The 19,845-nt window shown below is 36.7% G+C and overlaps 1 protein-coding gene across 1 annotated transcript in view; it reads left to right on the top strand.

Moving 5' to 3' along the window:
• Window positions 1-14,651, top strand: part of LIN7A (lin-7 homolog A, crumbs cell polarity complex component) — a 148,702-nt gene extending 134,051 nt beyond the window's left edge. Inside the window, exons 5-6 of the mRNA XM_054444644.2 lie at window positions 259-477; window positions 14,332-14,651. Of these exons, the coding sequence (XP_054300619.1) occupies window positions 259-477 (219 nt within the window). The 3' untranslated portion in view covers window positions 14,332-14,651. The remainder of the gene's footprint in view (window positions 1-258; window positions 478-14,331) is intronic.
• Window positions 14,652-19,845: the final 5,194 nt, after the last annotated feature.

Genomic DNA, 19,845 nt, shown 5'->3' with positions numbered 1-19,845 from the left:
TAATTTAGATCTTCATTGCTTTTCACCCTCATAACCTGAATCCCCACACAGTCCATTCTGTGACCTGGTGCACCCTAACCTGCTTATAGTTTAACCACAATGTAATAAATAATAACGATGATGGTAAGATAACTCATTTGCCATGTTTTCTTAAAATTTTAAATTTTGGGTTCTTAATATGATATTAATTTCAGATTTGTCTCTCAGGGAAAAGAACATTGAACCTCCTCCCTTTAAGAAGTGTCATTGTATTTTCAGAGTGTGGAAGGAGAACACCACGAGAAAGCTGTGGAACTACTCAAGGCTGCTAAAGACAGCGTCAAGCTGGTGGTGCGATACACCCCAAAAGTTCTGGAAGAAATGGAGGCTCGCTTTGAAAAGCTACGAACAGCCAGGCGTCGGCAGCAGCAGCAATTGCTAATTCAGCAGCAACAACAGCAGCAGCAGCAACAAACACAACAAAACCACATGTCATAGGTGAGAAGTGACTTATTCTATACAAGGAGTATATATATATATATACATATATGTATGTATATATGTACATATATGAATATATTTAAAATATATTTTGGATATGTTCTAAAATATATTTTCTTAGCTGAAACAAAATCATGAGATTTAAATAATCCAAACAAAATAAATCAAACAAAAGACAGTGATCTAAAAGTATATAAGCAAGATAGTTTATGTGCCATTCAGCTATATTCTCCACAAATATAAGATAATTTGGAAAATGATATACATTGAAAGGGGCAAGTACAGGCTCTAGGATGCTTTTATACAAATTAAGAAAATGCAGCCTCTGTGCAAACCCAGATCCTAAGAAGAAGAGTGTGAGCTGGATTCCAGGCCTCACTCACCCTGTTGGCCAGTTGCCTTTACACAGTGTATTAACTGCACAACCTTATAGTGCTGACCCTGGAAAGATCTCCTTTAGAATACTGAGATACAATTTATTGGAAAAGTGCCCCACTGAAAAGAATGAAGCTGAGACCTGCCACTGTCTGTGCTCTAAGAGATTCTGAAGTTCTCTGCGGATGCTCCTTTAAAGTGTGTCTAACATACAAATGGCCAACAGCGATATGAAAAAATGCTCAACATCTCTAATCATCAGAGAAATGCAAATTAAAACCACAATGAGATATCACCTTATACGTTTTCATTTGGCTATTATCAAAAAGATGAAAGATAACAAGTGCTAGTGAGGATGTGGAGAAAAGGGAACCCTTGTACATTGTTGGTGGGAATATAAATTGCAACAGCCAATTTGACAGACAATACGGAGGTTCCTCAAAAAAGTTCAAATAGAATTCCATATAATCCAGCAATTCTGCTTCTGGGGAGATATTCAAAGGAATTGAAATCAGTGTGTCAAAGAGATGTTTGCACTCCCATGTTCAATACAGCATTATTACAACAGCCAAGATATGAAAACAACTGAAGTGCTATCAAGGGATGAATACATTTTTTAAATGTGGTAAGTATGTGATAGGTATCTATATCTACCTACACACACACACACACACACACACACACACACACACACACAGACATGTACCATTTAATATTTAGCCTTTAAAAAGCAGAAAATGTTGTCATTTTTGTCAGCGTGGATGGGCCTAGAGAACATCATGCTAAGTGAAATAAGCCAAGCATGGGCAGGCAAATACCACATGATCTCACCTATGTGTGGAATCTGAAGAACTTTAATTCATAGAAGTAGAGAGTAGAATGTAGTTTCCAGAGGCTGGGAGGTTGGGGGAGGAGGGTAGACAGAGAAAAGGGAAAAGGTCTTAGCCAAAGGTTACAAGTTTCAGTTAGGTAGAAGGGGAATAAGTTAAGATGATCTATTATACAACTTGGTAACTATAGTTAATAATACTATATTGCATATTTCAAAATAGCTGAGAGAATAGACTGTAAATATTCTCACCACAAAGAAACAATAAGTATTTGTGGTGACAACTTTGGTAGCCTGATTTGATCATTCCACAATGTATACACGCATTGAAACATTGCATTATAATCCATAAATATATAAAATTATTACTTGTCAATTAAAAATAAAACTTTAAGAAAGAGTTTTGAAAAAGTTGTAAAGTAGAAATAAAATGTGTCTAAGATTCTCCCGCCTTTTTCTAAATTCCACTTTGTGACAAAGAGCACTAAATCAGGTTTTGCTGTATATTATCAAGAAAATTGAAGAAAAAAATGTTGAGACCCCATCTTTGAAGTTCCTACTATGCCCTATGCCCTTATCACATTTTATCCCTAAACCTCAGAGAAAAACCTTCAAGGCAAGTATCAATAAAAAGTTTTTTAGATGAAAATATGAAGCTAAAATAGCTTCAGTGGATTTCCCATGACTGCATTTACAGAAACATAGAATTCTTTTCCTTTTTACTCTACCAGGTTTTCATCTGCCAACATCAGATATTCTGGAGTTATATAAATTTTCCTTGCTATCTTTTGGAGAAGACAGTTCATATTGTTAGATACCTTTACACTATGATGTCTGCGAATGTGTATTTGAAGTGAACTTCAAATATTCTTGGAAAAATGATTGTGGGTAATAGTGGTTTTAGGTCATTCAACATCAGATTACTATTTGCACAAACAGAAACATTGGATATAACATGAGGCTTTTAATTGTTTGTGACACTTGTGAAAAGAGGAAGCTACAGGCCGGGCGCCGTGTCTCATGCTTATAATCCCAGCTCTTTGGGAAGCCGAGGTGGGTGGATCACGAGGTCAGGAGTTTGAGACCAGCCTGGCCAACATCGTCAAATCCCATCTCTATTAAAATTCAAAAATTAGCTCCTGTAGTCCCAGCTACTTGGGAGGCTGAGGCAGGAGAATCGCTTGAACCCAGGAGGTGGAGATTGCAGTGAGCCGAGATCGAGCCATTGCACTCCAGCCTGGGCAACAAGAGTGAAACTCTGTCTCAAAAAACCACAAAAAAAATGAAAAGAAGCAGCTACACAGAAAAGGGGGGAAAAATATGGGATTTGTCCTACAACAATCCTGGGAATTCAACAATCTATCTATCTTTCATAGGCTGCTATTTTTTATTATATATACCATATTTTAGTATCTTTATCTAAAATTGCATTCTATCCTAAAAAATGCATTTATTGGGGGCCGAGTGTGGTGGCTCACGCCTGTAATCCCAGCACGTTGGGAGGCCGAGGCAGGTGGATCACAAGATCAGGAGATCGAGACCATCCTGGCTAACATGGTAAAACCTCATCTCTACTAAAAATACAAAAGATTAGCCGGGTATGGTGGCGGGCTCCTGTAGTCCCAGCTACTCAGGAGGCTGAGGCAGGAGAATGGCGTGAACCTGGGAGGCGGAGCTGGCAGTGAGCTGAGATCGCATCACTGCACTCCAGCCTGGGTGACAGAGCAAGACTCCGTCTCAAAAAAAAAAAAAAAAAAAAAAAAGAAATACATTTATTGAACATTATTTATTTGACACTGTTATAAGCAAGGCACTGTTTAATGAGCTGCAAAAATGGCATGAAAAATGCAAAGTTTTTGCCCTCATGCCTACATTCTGGTGGCAGGAGATAGTTAATAAACAAATAAACAAGTAAATAAAAATATCCTATTGGGACCAGTACTTTGCAGAGTAAAAATAGGGGGTTTAAATAGAGAACTGCTTGGTGGCAACTTGAGTGTGTGATCAGAGAAGATCTCTCAAAGGAGGTAACATTGCAGATGAGACTGAATCACAAGAAGCCAGGAAAAGAGACTAAAAAGAGAAAGAAATAGCCAATGCAGTACCTCTATGACAGGCATGTTTGAGGAACAGAAAGAAAGCCCGAGTAGTTAGAGAATAGTGAGTCAGAAGAACAGTGGTGGTGGCTATGGGGTCAATAGGATAGCTGGGGACCAGGTCACAGAGAGCTTTGTGAGCCACTGATGGAAGTTAGATTTTATTGCACTGGAAGCCACTAAAGGTTTTTAAGCACAGGAGAGACATGGTCTGATTTATTAAAAAGATTACTCTGCTGCTGTGAGAATAGATTATTGCAGACTGAGAGTGGAAGCAGAGACCAATTAGGAGGCTAATGTATAGTAGTCCAGGCAGGAAATACGGTGACTTGGTCTAGGATGATGTAGTTGAGACAGAAGTCTATAGACAGACAAGGATGAGTCATTTTGTCCACATCCTTCTTCTCTGTTATCCATTCCAAATGTAAAGCCACTTTACATTTGTACTTTTAGAACTCTTAAAGATCTCTTTTGTGGTAATGACAACGCATTATTCCTTATTTAAACATTTACACTCTTTTTGCTACTCATTTTTCTCTCATCCTTGATAATATAGACTTATACCAATTCTCCTAATTGATTTGCCACATTGGTCCATAGTAAAATTGTGCAAGTATTTTGAAAGAAATATGTTCCCATTCAGACTTCTGAGGTCTTACTAAAGACTTCCAATATTATGCTCATTCAATCATCTTTAAAAGTATACGACTTGGCCAGAATTATTTGCTGGGCCATATTACTCAATTCCATTTCTCAGTTCCATCCATCTTAATTAAATCTCCATCTTCGGGCCAGGTGCGGTGGCTCACGCCTGTAATCCCAGCACTTTGGGAGGCCGAGGTGGGCGGATCACAAAGTCAGGAGATCAAGACCATCCTGGCTAACTCGGTGAAACCCCGTCTCTACTAAAAATACAAAAAATTAGCTGGGCGTGGTGGTGGGCGCCTGTAGCCCCAGCTACTCAGGAGGCTGAGGCAGGAGAATGGTGTGAACCCGAGAGGCGGAGCTTGCAGTGAGCCAAGATCATGCCACTGCACTCCAGCCTGGGTGACAGAGAGAGAGACTCCGTCAAAAAAAAAAAAAAAAACAACAACTCCATCTTCATTAAATTTCCTATGGTTTCACCACCACAACTAGTATTTTTAGTAAAAAGCATTTATTATACAAACTATGTTTTTTCTGGCATGAGATATAGTAGAGTTCGATTTAAGTGAACATGAAATTTATATTTGTGCCTGCCAAGATGGCACTTGCAATACACACAAGCATGGCCCCTTGAGATAAAACTGTAGTGACCATTTCAGGTACAAATAAAATATATCCAAGTCATGTCATTCATGGATTTTATGGTGACTTCAGTCAAAGAGACTTACATTAGCTCTGAATTACATTTTAATTAATTTGATTTTTAAGGACTAAATGGGATTGTCACACTTGCTAATTCTTACTACAGTTGCTTCTGAGAAAAGTTTGAAGCTAATTTGAACTATTAGACTTTAAGCATCTCAGGTTTTTAAAAAATTTAACCAGTCAAGCAAAAACCAAGTAAAATCAAAATACGTGTCTGATATTATCTTATTGTTTATCAGATGAAATGCAATTTCTACTCTGAAATTAGAAATAATATGTTTTTTTATCTGAGATGGTAAAAGTTATAAAGCATCTAGCAATGGTAAATAGTGAATACAAATGGAAAAAAGATTTAATGCAAGTACTGTGCAGGAAATTTGTCTCTTATGCTTACTTTTAATTGTAAAATCTCTTAAAGTAAAAATCAACCATCTTTTCCCCTAACTTCTATATTTGATAATATTGAAGGATACACATTACATTTTCTAAAATGTAAACAAATTATTGCTGTACAATAATATGCTAGAAATGTAAACAGAGAATATAAATTAGGGTTATATTCATGATATACCCACTTTTTTTGAGAAAGAGTTGTATTAGTTCATTTTCATGCTGCCGATAAAAACATACCCAAAACCAGGAACAAAAAGAGACTTAATTGGACTTACAGTTCCACATGGCCACAGAATCATGGCTGGAGGGGAAAGGCACTATTTTTTGTTTGTTTTTTGTTTTTTTATTACAGAGTCTCTCTCTGTCACCCAGGCTACAGTGCAGTGGCGCGATCTCAGCTCACTGCAACCTCTGCCTCCTGGGTTCAAGCGATTCTCCTATCTCAGCCTCCCAAGTAACTGGGATTACAGGTGCCTGCCACCACGGCTGGCTAATTTTTGTATTTTTAGTAGAGACGAGGTTTCACCATACTGGTCAGGCTGGTCTCGAACTCCTGACCTCAAGTGATCCACCCACCTCAGCCTCCCAAAGTACTGGGATTACAGATGTGAGCCACCATGCCCAGCCTGAAAGGAACGTCTTACATGGTCTCGGCAAGAGAAAAATGAGGAAGAAACACAAGCAGAAAACCCTGATAAACCCATCAGATCTCGTGAGACTTATTCACTATCACAAGAACAGCACAGGAAAGACCAGCCACCATGATTCATTTACCTCCCCCTGGGTCCCTTCCACAACATGGGAATTCTGGGAGATACAATTCAAGTTGAGATTTGGGTGGGGACACAGTCAAACCATATCAGAGTGTTATATTTATTTACCTTTAAGTACCTCAGTTTTTAATTGTGACTCCATGTATATCATATTTCACCCAGATTCTCAAAAAATAAAAATAAGAAGAAAGAGGAATATCTCTGGAGATATCAACATTCTGAGGAAGTCAAGACCAAAATCTTGTCCCTGACCTCCATGGCTGGATCTAGGGTGGAGAATTCATTCCAGTCAAAACCAGCCTGTATCTTACTAAATTTACAAAGTTGCTGGCATTTGCCGGTAGCCTCACCAAATCTCTTTTCCTCCTACTCTAAAGACCCCCCATTTTCTTTATTTTGCCTACCTTTAAAACCATTCTCTACCTTCTTCTAGCATTATCACATGCATGATCCTCATGATCTAATCCAGGGAATTACTACCAAAACTATCAGCCCAGTCGCTGAGAAAACCAAGTTCCAGGGGATGACTCCAATAAAATCGAATGCAAGGAACCCAGAGTTTCCAAGCAGAACACCGGACAGAAATAATCATAAAGCTGACTAACACTTATTAAACAATTAGTGTGTGCCAAGAACTCTTTTAAGTGCTTCATATATATTAAATTACTTAATCTTTACAATAGCCTTATGAAGATTAGGTACTATGTTTTATCTTGTTTTAAAGAGTAAACTAATTAGTACAACCACTATGGAGAACAGTTTGGAGGTTCCCACTGCAGATATCTGCACTCCCATGTTTGCTGCAGCTCTGTTCACATTAGGCAAGATTTAGAAGCAACCAAAGTGTCCATCAACAGATGAATGGATAAACAAAATGTGGTACTTATACACAATGGAGTACTATTCAGCCATAAAAGAGAATGAGATTCATGCCAGGCACGGTGGCTCACACCTGTAATCCCAATACTTTGGGAGGCCAAAGTGGCTGGATCACTTGAGGCCAGGAGTTTGAGACCAGCCTGGCCAACATGGCAAAACCCCATCTCTAGTAAAAATACAAAAAAAAACCAAAAAACAACAAAAAAAATAGCCAGAGCTGGTGACACACGCCTATAATCTCAGCTACTTCGGAGGCTGAGGCACAAGAATCATTTGAACACAGGAGCTGGAGGTTGCAGTGAGCCAAGTTCATGCCACTGCACTCCAGCCTTGATGGCAGATCAAAACTCTGTCTCAGAAAAAAAAAAAAAAAATTCAGTAATTTGCAATAACATGGAGATCATTATTTTCAGTGAAATAAGCCAAGCACAGAAAGACAAACATCACATATTCTCACTTATTTGTGGGAACTAAAAATCAAAGCAGTTGAGCCCATGGAGATAGAGGGTAGAAGGATGGTTACCAGAAGCTGGGAAGGATAGTGGAGGAGTGGGGAGGGAGGTGGGGATGGTTAACAGATACAAAAACACAATGAATGCATAAGGCCTAGTATTTGACAGCACAACAGGGTGACTATAGTCAATAATAATTTAGCTATACCCTTAAAAATAACTAAATGAGTATAACTGGATTGTTTGTAACACAAAGGATAAATACTTAAGAGGATGCATACCCCACTTTCCATGATGTGATTATTACACATTGCATGCCTGTATCAAAATATCTCATGGACCCCATAAATATATACATCACGTGCCCACAAAAATTAAAAATTAAAAAATTTTTAAAATAAAGTAGGAAACTGAAGCATATAGGAGTTTTTCAAATGTACCTAACATTTCACAGCTATTATAACAAGTAATAGGGCCATGATTCAAACCCAGGAACATGGGCTTTAAAGCCTCTTGCTCTTATTTATATTGCCACCCTTACTTTTCCTGACCCCACTTCACAGACATGTTTGTGAACTGTCTGGGGATTCCGTCTCGTGCAGTTATCCAAATCACCCTGATCGATTACCTTTAAAATAGTACCCCATACTTCAAATTACTTCATCCTCAAAGATACATTAGCTTTCCATGGCTACCATAAAAATTACCACAAATATAGTAGCTTAAAATAACACAAATTTATTGTTTCCTGTAATGCTGTAGAATTCAATGCTCTTACTATCAAAATTCCAATGTCATTTTTCACAGTAGGAAAAAAAAATCCCAAAATTTGTGTGGAACCACAAAAGACATCAAATAGCCAAATCAACTTTGAGCATAAAGAACCAGACTGAAGGCTTCACACTACCTGACCTCAGGGTCTATTACAAAGCTATGGTAATCAAAACAACATGCTATTGACATAAAGACAGAGACATAGACCAATGGAACAAGCTAGAGAATCCAGAAATAAATCCACATATTTACAGTCAATTGATTTTTGACAAAGGTATCAAAAACATGCAATGGATAAAGGACAATCTCTTCAATCAATGGTGTTGGGAAAACTGGATATCCAAAGCAGAAGAATGAAATTGGACCCTTATCTCATCCCATAACAAAACCAACTTAAAGTGATTGGAAACTTAACTGTAAGACTTGAAACTGTGAAACTACTAGATGAAAATAAAAGAAACGCTCCACAACACTGGTCTGGGCAAAGATTTATTGGATACATTCCCAAAATCACAGGCAATAAAAGTAAAAATAGACATACAGGATTCTACCCAACTAAACAGCTTCTTCACAGCAAAGGAAACAATTAACAGATTGAAGAAATAACCCATGGATTAGAAGAAAATATTTGCAAACCATACATCTGATAAAGGACTAATATCCAAAATATGTATGGAACTTAAACAACTCAACAGCAAGAAAACAACCCAATCAAAAATGGGGAAATGACTTAATAGACATTGCTCAAAAGAAGCCTAAGGTATAGCCAACAGATGCATGAAAAATGCTCATTGTCACTAATAATCAGGGAAATGCAAATTAAAACCACAGTGAGATTTCACCTCACACCTGTTAGAATGGCTTTATCAAAAAAAGACAAAGCCAGATGTGGTAGCAAGCACCTGTAGTCCTGGCTACACAGGAGGAAGAGGGTGAGGCAGGAGGATTGCTTGAGTCCAGGAATTTGAGTCCACCCTAGGCAACACAGTGAGACCCCCATCTCTAAAAGAAAAAAAAAAGTAAAATTTTAAATTTTAAAAAAGAAAAAATATAACAAGTGTTTGCAAGGGTATGGAGTAAGAGGAATCCTTGTGCACCAGTGGTGGGAATGTAAATTAATACAGCCATTTTGGAAAATAATATGGAGGAGGGTCCTCAAAAACTAAAATTAGAACCACCATATGATTCAGTAATCTCACTTCTGGGGATATATCCAAATGAATTGAAATTAGCATGTTAAAAGGATACCTGCAGTACATGTAGATTGCAGCATTGTTCACAATAGCTAAGATAAGGGAGCAACGTAGGTGTCCAGCTTCAGCTAAATGAATAGACATAACAGAATACTATTCAGCCTTAAAAGGGAGGGAAATCCTCCATTTGCAACAACATGGATGAACCTGGAAGACATTGTGCTAAGTGAAACAAGCCAGGCACAGAAGAACAAATACCACATGTCTCACTTATAAGTGGAATCTAAAAAAGTTAGACTCGGCCAGGTGCGGTGGCTCACACCTGTAATTCCAGCACTTTGGGAGGCCGAAGCAGGTGGATCACGAGGTCAGGAGTTTGAGACCAGCCTGGCCAATATGGTGAAACGCTCTCTCTACTAAAAATACAAAAATTAGCCAGGCGTGGTGGTGCACCTGTAATCCCAGCTACTCAGGAGGCTGAGGCAGAAGAATAGCTTGAACCCAGGAGGCGGTGGTTGCAGTGAGCCGAGATCACACCACTGCACTCCAGCTTGGGCAACGGAGGGAGACTCTGTCTCAAAAAAAAAAAAAAAAAAAAGTTAGACTCGTAGAAGTAGAGAGTAGAACAGTGATTATCAGAGGTAGAGGAGAAGGGTGAACAGGGAAAGAAAGAGGAGAAGTTAACCAAGGGGTATAAACTTTCAGTTAGACAGGAGGAATAAGCTTTAGTGATCTATTGCACAGAATGATGAGTTAAATAATAATGTCTATTTCAAAACTGTTAAAAGGATAGATTTTAAATATTTCCACCACAAAAAATAAGTATGTGTGGTAATAAAATGTGTTAATTATTTTATCTGGTTTTATCATTTCACATTTTAAACATATCAAAACATCAATTCAATATATTTGTACATCACAAATTTATTTGTACATCACAAATGTATACAATTATTATTTGCCAATTGAATATACAATTTTAAAAATATATCCTGTAATTCTGTAGGATAGAAGTCCAACACAGTTTTACTGGGCTTTAGGAGGCTCTGGGGGAAAATTCATTGCTTCCTGGGCCCTTCCTCCGTCTTCAAAACGAGTAGCCATAGTGGAGTCCTTCTCACATTGCATTTCTCTGACTTCTGCCTTCATCACAACGCTGTTTTCTGTCCTCCTCTTTCACTTTTGTTGTTGTCTTGGTGCTTGTAAAACTGTTGATTTAATTTATTTCTATTGATTTACATTTGATGTTTGTGTATGAAAGTGACACTTTTTCATTGCAAAATTTTTAGACAGTAGAGAAGTATAAAGAATAAATTAACCTTTCAGCTATAATCTCACTTCATTTTAGTACACATTGTTTTTTCTCCAGAAATGTTATTTCTATATATGTATGTTTATATGTATGTGTTTATATATATATATATGCTTATTTTCACTCATATTTTACATGCTAAATTATAACCTGATTTTTAAAAATTAAACAATGTGGTTAACATTAGTAGACTTAGGTCTACATTTTAAATATCTGTGTAAAGTTTTAATGTCTAGGCATACAATAATCAATCTCTTATGAATGGACATTAAGGTCATTAACATTTTTATATCTTGTTGGATTTGATTTGCTAACTTTTCTTGAGGGTTTTTAAATTTATGTTCATGAGAGATATTGGTCTGTAGTTGGTTTTTTTTTCTAGCGTCTTCGTCTGGCTTTGGTATTAATGTAATGCTGGCCATATAGAATAAGTTAGGGAATATTCGCTCTGCTTCTATCTGATATGCTGAAGGCAATTATAGACAATTGGTATAATTTATTTCTTAAATTTTGGTAGAATTCTCCAGTGAACTTATTAGGGTCTGGTGCTTCCTGCTTTGGAAGGCTACTAATTATTGATTCGATTTCTTTTATAAATATAGACCTATTCAAATTGTCTATTTCTTCTTATATGAGTTTTGGCAGATTGTGTCTTTTTTTTTTTTTTTTTTTTTGAGACGGAGTTTCGCTCTTGTTGCCCAGGCTGGAGTGCGATGGCGCGATCGCAGCTCACCGCAACCTCCGCCTCCCAGGTTCAAGCAATTCTTCTGCCTCAGCCTTCCCAGTAGTTGGGATTACAGGCATGGGCCACCACGCCCAGCTAATTTTGGATTTTTAGTAGAGACTGGTTTTCTCCATGTTGGTCACACTGGTCTCAAACTCCCGACCTCAAGTGATCCGCCTGCCTCAGCCTCCCAAAATGCTGGGATTACAGACGTGAGCCACTGCGCCTGGCCCAGATTGTGTCTTTCAAGGAATTGTCCATTTCATCTAGGTTATCAAAATGGTGGATATAAAATTGTTCATAGTATTTTTTTACTATGCTTTTAAAGTCCATGGTATTTGTAGTTATGTGACCACTTTCATTTCTAATAGTGGTAATAATTTGTGTCCTCTTTTCCTTTTTGTTAGCTTTACTAGAAGTTTATTGATTTTATCAGTCTTTTTATTTTATTTTTTTCGTGATGAGGGGTCTTGCTATGTTGTCTAGGCTGGACTTAAATTCCTGGGCTCACACAATTCTTCCATCTCAGTCTCCTGAGTAGCTGGGACTACAGGCATGAACCACAGTGCTTGGTTTTTACTGATCATTTTAAATAATCAGCTTTTGATTTCATTGATTTTCTCTATTAATTTCCTATTTTCAATTTCATTGATTTCTTCCACATTAATTTTTATTAATGAAAAATTAATCTGCATTAATGTTTATTATCTGTTTTCTTCTGCTTACTTTGGATTTAATTTGCCCTTTTTCTAGTTTCCTAAGGAAGAAGCACAGATGATTGATTTTTTGGTTCCCATAACTTATCAAAACATTTTTATTTTTTATTTTTACTTGGTTCAAAATATTCTTTAAATTTCTCTTGTGATTTTTTTCTTTGACTCATCCCTCTTCCACTTTTAATTACATTGGATTGAACTAAATAATCCAGGGTAATTTCCCTATTTTAACATAGGCTTATTAGCAACCTTAATTTCACTTACAACCTTAACTGCCCTTTGTCATGTAATCTAACATATTTATAGGTTCTGGAGATTAGGATGTGGACTTAACATTTAGTGGATGAGGAGGCACTATTCTGCCTACCACAATGGCTCTTTTAAGAGTTAGTAAGGCAATTTGATCAACAAAACACACTAATATGGAAAAGAAGCTTTTGTTAAAAATAAATTGTTAGTCAGTTAAATTATAAATCATGACTGAGAGCAATACTAACATTTGTTGCAGCTGGTTCTTCCAACAGGCATGTCAGTGGCCCACATGTTGAATGCCCAGTGCTCTCTCAGGCTGACTCCTGCCCTGGATAGATGAAGAGATCCAAGACTTACCAAAATTCACCTGTTCTGAGTCCCATTCCTTCAGGACATGTAGTTATGTTATCATTTAATTCATTTAGAACTCAGCCTCTAGGCCAGGCACGGTGGTTCACACCTGTAATCCCAGCACTTTGGAAGCCAAGGCGGGCAGATCACCTGAGGTCAGGAGTTTAAGACCAGACTGGCTCACATGGGGAAACCCCATCTCTACTAAAAGTACAAAAATTAGCCGGGGGTGGTGGCACATGCCTATAGTCCCAGCTACTCAGGAGGCTGAGGCAGAAGAATAGCTTGAGTCCAGGAAGTGAAGATTTACTTCACCTCAAATTAAAAAAAAAAAAGAACTCAGTCTAGATCTCTGGTCACTTTGTAGCTAAATGACCTTTAGGAAGTTATTCAATCTAAGATTCAGTAAAATGGTCTGTTGTGGAGATTAAATATGAAAAAAATATGTGAAACTCTTAGCAAAATATGTGACACTTAGTGAGCACTCAATAAATTTTCATTAGTGATAGAAGTAGTAGTCGGAGTGATGATATTGTAATAGTTAAAATCTTAACACTCATGTGTTGTTATATAATATCTCATTGGTGACTCCTGAGGAAACACAATGGCTTTATGCACGGTTTTCAGTCCACTCAGTAGGCCCCAGGGGAGGTTGGGCACATCTCTATAAAGCATGACAGCTGGAGAGTGTTGACTCAAAGTAAACAGAACAATTTTTTGTTAAAATCTGTTTTCAATATGGTGCTTGGCATTCACTGAAATGAAAATATCTGCAGCTCTGAGAAAGAAAGAGGTAAAAATCACTGTTCTCTCTGAAAGAAATGACCCTCTAATAGTGGAAGAGTGGCAGGTCTGGGGGAAGTATCTGGCAAGCCTACTCCCCAAAATCTGACCATAGAGGCAACTGCCTACTCTGTTCCACGTGGTGTCAGGCTGACTTTATGAAGAGAGACAGATTTAATGTCCGCGTCAGAGAAGGAATATTGGTGCTTCCAGCCTAGCAGAGAGAGGTTTTGCTGGCTTCTACCTCAACAAAAGCACTACTAAAAGCCCTAAGAGCCGTAACATAAATGTTGGTTATTCTTTGCCTTCATGAGGAAAAATAGAATCATCTGGAAATGGAAGAAAGAAATGTTTCCAAACTGGTGTTCTTTATTTCATTTTAGGGAACAACTGTGGCTTTTCCATCCTCATTTGATAATTACTTCCTTTGCAAACATCAGACGAATTTTTTCATATGTGGAAGATGGTGCATGAATGATAGCACCCAAAATAATCCTTGCTGTTCTCACATAGCATATGCTCTTTTGATATTTTTAGCATATTGTAGTTGACAAATGAATACTAATCACTGATTTCTCTTCATTCTTTTTCCCTTTCAGGCCCTTGAGGGAAAGCTACTTGATCAAACATCTGATAGTCACAAATTTGAAACCGTGCTTCAGAATCCCAGCACATAGTAAAAGACAACACTGATAATTATACCTGTCAAGAAGCTGTGAACACATGGTGTATAAATTCTTTACCAAGGCAACTCGACACCTTCTTTCTCTGGGCTTGAACCACCACTGCTCACGTGGGCTTTACATACATTGACCTTCCATTCACTGCAGTGGGAATTCTCAGTGTGCAGAGGGAGAGGTTTTCTAGTATGCAAACTGAAACAGTGTAAGAAGAATAAAGTCTATGACTTTTAAATAAATCACCAGGGCCAAGATTGAGTGAATCTTGAGTCCATAGCTTTTCCAGATATTAGCAAACCCCTCATTAGGCTATAATTCAAACTGCATCAGTTCAAAGTTGTTGCCACTTAACAGAAACCTACACATTGCCCCTTACCCTCACCTGCTCCACAGTCCATAGTGCTGAGTTGTCTGAATTGGAATTCCAGTTAATTACAAGTTCAACCTCTGTTTTCCTCTTGAAAATCGCAAGGTATCATACTATATTTATATTTTCTTCAGGTTCTAGAAGCAGTCAGCTTTTTCTTTTGTTTCCATGAATTTTATTATGCATTAATAGAATGGACCAATTTTAGCTCAACTTTTAGTTTGTTAGAAGCAAGTGTAGGAACTCTAGCACTGTAGTTTTTAATTTAATTATTGCTTGTATCTATTATTATTAATTCCAACAGAGTATAATGTATATTTATTCTATAAAATATATATTATCAGAGTGCATTTGTTACAACTTAGGTTCTTTTCTTATCAAGTATTAAGAATCTAGTAAGAGAATACTAGCAAAGGACCTAGCCCCGTGAACGGATTCTCATATGTCGTATACATAAACCCACTCTCAATATTTTTTGTTGAGTTTTATACTTTTTGATTGATAAACATTGAAGAAATCTAAACTCCACTTACACTGATGTGCTGTCACAGAAGCCTATTTCATATTTTAAAGCTTAGCAAAACTAAATTATATGTGCATATATATTCAAATATTTGTGTCACACAAAGTTTAGGTCAATTTCCCCAAATATAAACTAGATATTTTTGGCACTCTAAGATAAACAAGTATTATTTCTCTTATAATTGGGCAGGTGGAAACCAGTGATATCAATATTATGAATGGCAGATGCTGCTTCCTCTAGAAAAAAAATAAATAAAACCACCAGCTTTGTTAATATATTCCCATAGATAAATAGACAATGAGATATCATCTTTCAGAAAATATCATTCACTGGAAAATAATGTTAGAACTACCTTTACAGGTCATAATTTTTGATTTATGGTAAATCTAGGCATCTAAGTCTGATTTTACTTTATGAAATAAATAGGAAGCAATAATTGTTTGGGCATTTGAATACCTTAAGCACAGAAATGAACCTAAGAAAAGAATAATTGCTCAGTTGAAGCATTCAAAATAGATCAGGAAACCAGAGGCAAATATTTGAATATTCCCTTTTCTCAAATACAGAAATTGATTCCCCAAGATACAATATAATTTGACATTTCGGATAATCCCCCAAAATAGAAATGTATGAAGCTTAGTTTAGACTGTCTTGTTGAAAATAAAACAAAACCAATCAAAACTACCCAGCACATTTTATTATGCCCTGTTGGGTGATAGTATTGTCAATACAGGTTTTCCCTGCTCTTCACAATGCATCCCTCACCAGAGGAAAAACAGCAAGGAAACTAGGATGTTTGCTAATTTCAACAATGCCCCCCTGTGATAACAGATTCCCATCCTTGAATACATATCATTTTTTACTAGAGAGAACGGGGGTGGTGAGATGGGGGCAGTGAGGACCCTGAATGTTATGTAAAATAGATTTACAAAAAGGACAAGCATGATAAAAGCGAATGAATGGAGACGATGTATTATTCAGTTTGAAAGAGATAGTTCACATTTTTATAAGAAAAATTTAATAAAACATATATTTTAGTTATCATTTAACAAAGATATATTAAAACTATTCAGGCAATGCCACAGTATTCTCATGAAGGGAAATCACTGAACCCTTGTCATGAGAAAATGGTCATTTCAACACATTTCAATACATTGTATAAATTTGGAGCTTAAGGTGAGTGAGTACGTTTTCACTTAGTCATAAATGTTTGGTCAAAATTAAAGTTATCATATGGTTTCACATCAATACAAATATTGTCACAGTGTTACAGAAACAACTATCAAATGGTAAGATAGTTTACATTTGTGTTTTCTAGAAGCCTTTGTATTTATGCTTCATTTGGTTAATGTTAAGTGCTGATAAAGGCATACCAGATTGTTTGTCAAAGTAAAGAGGCAATCCATCAGACCTAGGATATCTAAGGATGGATTATACGTCAGAGTGGTCTCATATACAAATGACCATTTTCCTTCAGTAAAATCTTGTTGGTTGAAATGTAAGCCTTTTCCTAAAGTTTTAATCAGACGTAGCCATCACTAAGACTTAAGCCACTTGTGGTTCTCTTAAGTTTCACTGACGCCAGAAGAAGAAGGAAATTACCACAACTTGTATTATACTAATTATCTTCATTATTAACAATCACATTAGAGCCACTGACATGTCCCAAATTATATTAAAATAAAAACCTGCATTGCTCTGACATGAAGCTCAATTCAATGTAATAAACAAATTAGGTATTAAAAGTTATAATTTAAAAAACTGCTACGATATCACCAGAAATCCTGGTGAAATTTAATTTTTTCCCTTTTTTAGGTCAGTGGCCAGTGGGATAGATTTTTCTAAACTTTTTCCTGCTATGATTTTGAAGACAAATATATAGAGCACAGTTCAGTAAGAGTTTCCAAGCCTTTTCACTGGAGCATTTACATTTTGATTCTGTTGTCATTTGAAATAGAACATCTGCAGGGAGATAATGAGCTTAAGTTACAATTGACTTTGGAAAGAATAACAGACTTTTTTGTTTCCTCAATCATGTAGTCAGTAGGGAATTCTCCAGTTATATGAACAATCACAATCTTTTAAGACAATACTTAGATCTAAATGCAAAATCTAGCATGCAGAGACTTTTTAAGGATTTTAGGCTGTCGCCAAAGAACTTGGCGCGAGATGAATTACACAGATTTACAAATGCAGTTTTCAACTGTGACATCAAACTGATCTTATCTCATTTCATGTTACTCAACTGTGCCTGTAGGACCCCAAGAGGTGGAATATTTTGTCTACATTATTTTAAACATCCACAGATATGTGTGGATGTGGGAATAATGCCTAACTTTCTCATCTTTTAGCTAGTTTGTTTTTAATCATACAGACACAGCCTGTTCATAAGACCAGCTTTAGACAACTTAGAACTCAATGCTCTGAAGATTCAGGGAGGCCAACATAGAAAAGATCTTCCAAAATATGGGGTGGTCCGACGCATCTCATCCCTCTCTAGCTGGAAAACTATAGAGAAAGGGCTGTGACTGCCTTGACCACTGCCTGGCACAACGTAGGCACTCAGTATTTGTTGGATGAATAAATGGCTGAATCAGTGAATAGACAAAAAAATGGATTTTGCCTTCTGAAAATCTCACAAATTTTACCAGCTTATATTATACTGATTGTCACTATGATTTCTAAAATTCATGGTTGGAACCGTAATTGAGTCTATATAAAAACTTTTTAGATATATGAATTTGGAATTTCATTAATTACTTTAAAGGCTTCAAAGATTTGAGGACATTTGAACAGTGGATAAGGAACAATGTTTGGGGATACAGAGTTTTTATGCTGAGTTGAACACAACCTTTCTAGTTCTTTATGCAAGCTTCCTGAATTATCCGGCAGGAATGATTCAAACATAAAACCCCATTTTTAAATTTTATAAAAGATATTCTCATTTTTATATAACAAGATCATCAGGCATATTATCCCCTTTGATATTTATTAACAACCGTTCTCTAAGAAATTCATAATAATTGGAGACACCATCCCTAAATCTCTCCCTACTTTCAAAAGATCACTTATCCCTTCATATTTGATTCCTAGAATATACTAAGCTGAAATTTAACCACATACTTACTCAGATGTTTCCATGTGTTTATTCATTTAACAAATACTTATTGTGTACCTAGTGCACTCTAGGTTCTGAAAATGCAACAGCAAACAAGACAGACACAATCCCTCATGGAGCTTACTGTGAGAAACTCTCCAACATTTACCGTAGCAATAACTAGAGAGTTTACTGTCCATTGGGTCCTCTTCACACCTGATAGAAAAAATAAAATTCCTCACCCCATGGAAATCATGAAATACTCCCTGCACAGATTTGTGAGAGCTTGCTTTTCTAAAACCACTGTTCAAAAATGCTGCTTAGTTTATCTATAAACCACAGTTATACCCCAGTGAGGTAGGTAAGTAATTTATTCATAACTAACATTTATGCAGCTCTATTTTCTAGCTACTGTGCTGAGTACTTTTATGGACTATCTCACTAAATCCCTTCAACAACTCTATTCAGTAGGTTCCATTTTATAGATAAAAAAACTGAAGCACAGATATATTATGTGACTTGTCCAAGGTCACACAGCTAGCAGGTAGAACTGGGATTTGAACCCACGCAGTCTGACACAAGAACTCATGTGTCTAATCATTATCTGTGGTTTGGGGGACACCATTACATTAAAATGAATGAGTCACTAAGTGAGTCACTGTATATAAAATACTTGGAAATTGTAAAGTAATATACAAAAGATATTAACAAAGTATTATTCATGGTAAATAAATCACATCAGTAGCAAACACAGGGTGAGAACTCAATCTTATGTTATAGCTTACTCTTAAGAAGAATATGTGAAGCCAGGAACATGGTTAAAGGTACAGACCAGAAAATTTCTGACGTGATAAATATTTCAGTGACTTTTCAGATTTATTTCTTGTTAGCCACTGTGTCTATTTGGTGCTACAAAAACTGAAAGAAACAAAATCCCTGATGTAAGGGCTTATAATAAATACACAGTTTGGAGATGAACTACTGATATTTTACATTTACGGGGAAGGATTGGACAATAGTATCATTTTCTCACCATTTGCATGTACATCATGTCTTTCCAATTGTTTTCATTATTTTTCTGAAAGAGCTGCAAAATTGTGCAGTGGTTCAACCTGACCAAAGTGGTATTATGCTGCTGGGAAGTAAAAGTATTAGACACCAAACTGGAAGTATTGTTTTCATTATCAAATGACTTTAAGTTCTTTTAAAGCATGGATGTAAAAGAATTTTTAGATACCGAAGACACCTGAATATTGGGATGCTAAGTTTCTTGGGTTTCTCCATTCTTGACCACACAGTGGTGTCATTCTATTGAGGGCTTAGATTCTGTAAAGGAAAAGACAAATTTTTTTTTTGCTTTCTAATCTCAAATTCAACATAGAACACTTCTGTGACCAAAGGTAAAGGTCCCCACGCCCCCACCCCAACAATTTTCCAAGCAGGTAC

This window comes from Pongo pygmaeus, chromosome 10 (assembly GCF_028885625.2).
Source record: "Pongo pygmaeus isolate AG05252 chromosome 10, NHGRI_mPonPyg2-v2.0_pri, whole genome shotgun sequence".
Lineage (NCBI taxonomy): Eukaryota > Metazoa > Chordata > Mammalia > Primates > Hominidae > Pongo > Pongo pygmaeus.
The sequence above is the reverse complement of the archived record's forward strand: the minus strand, read 5'-3'. Positions and strand labels throughout refer to the sequence as shown.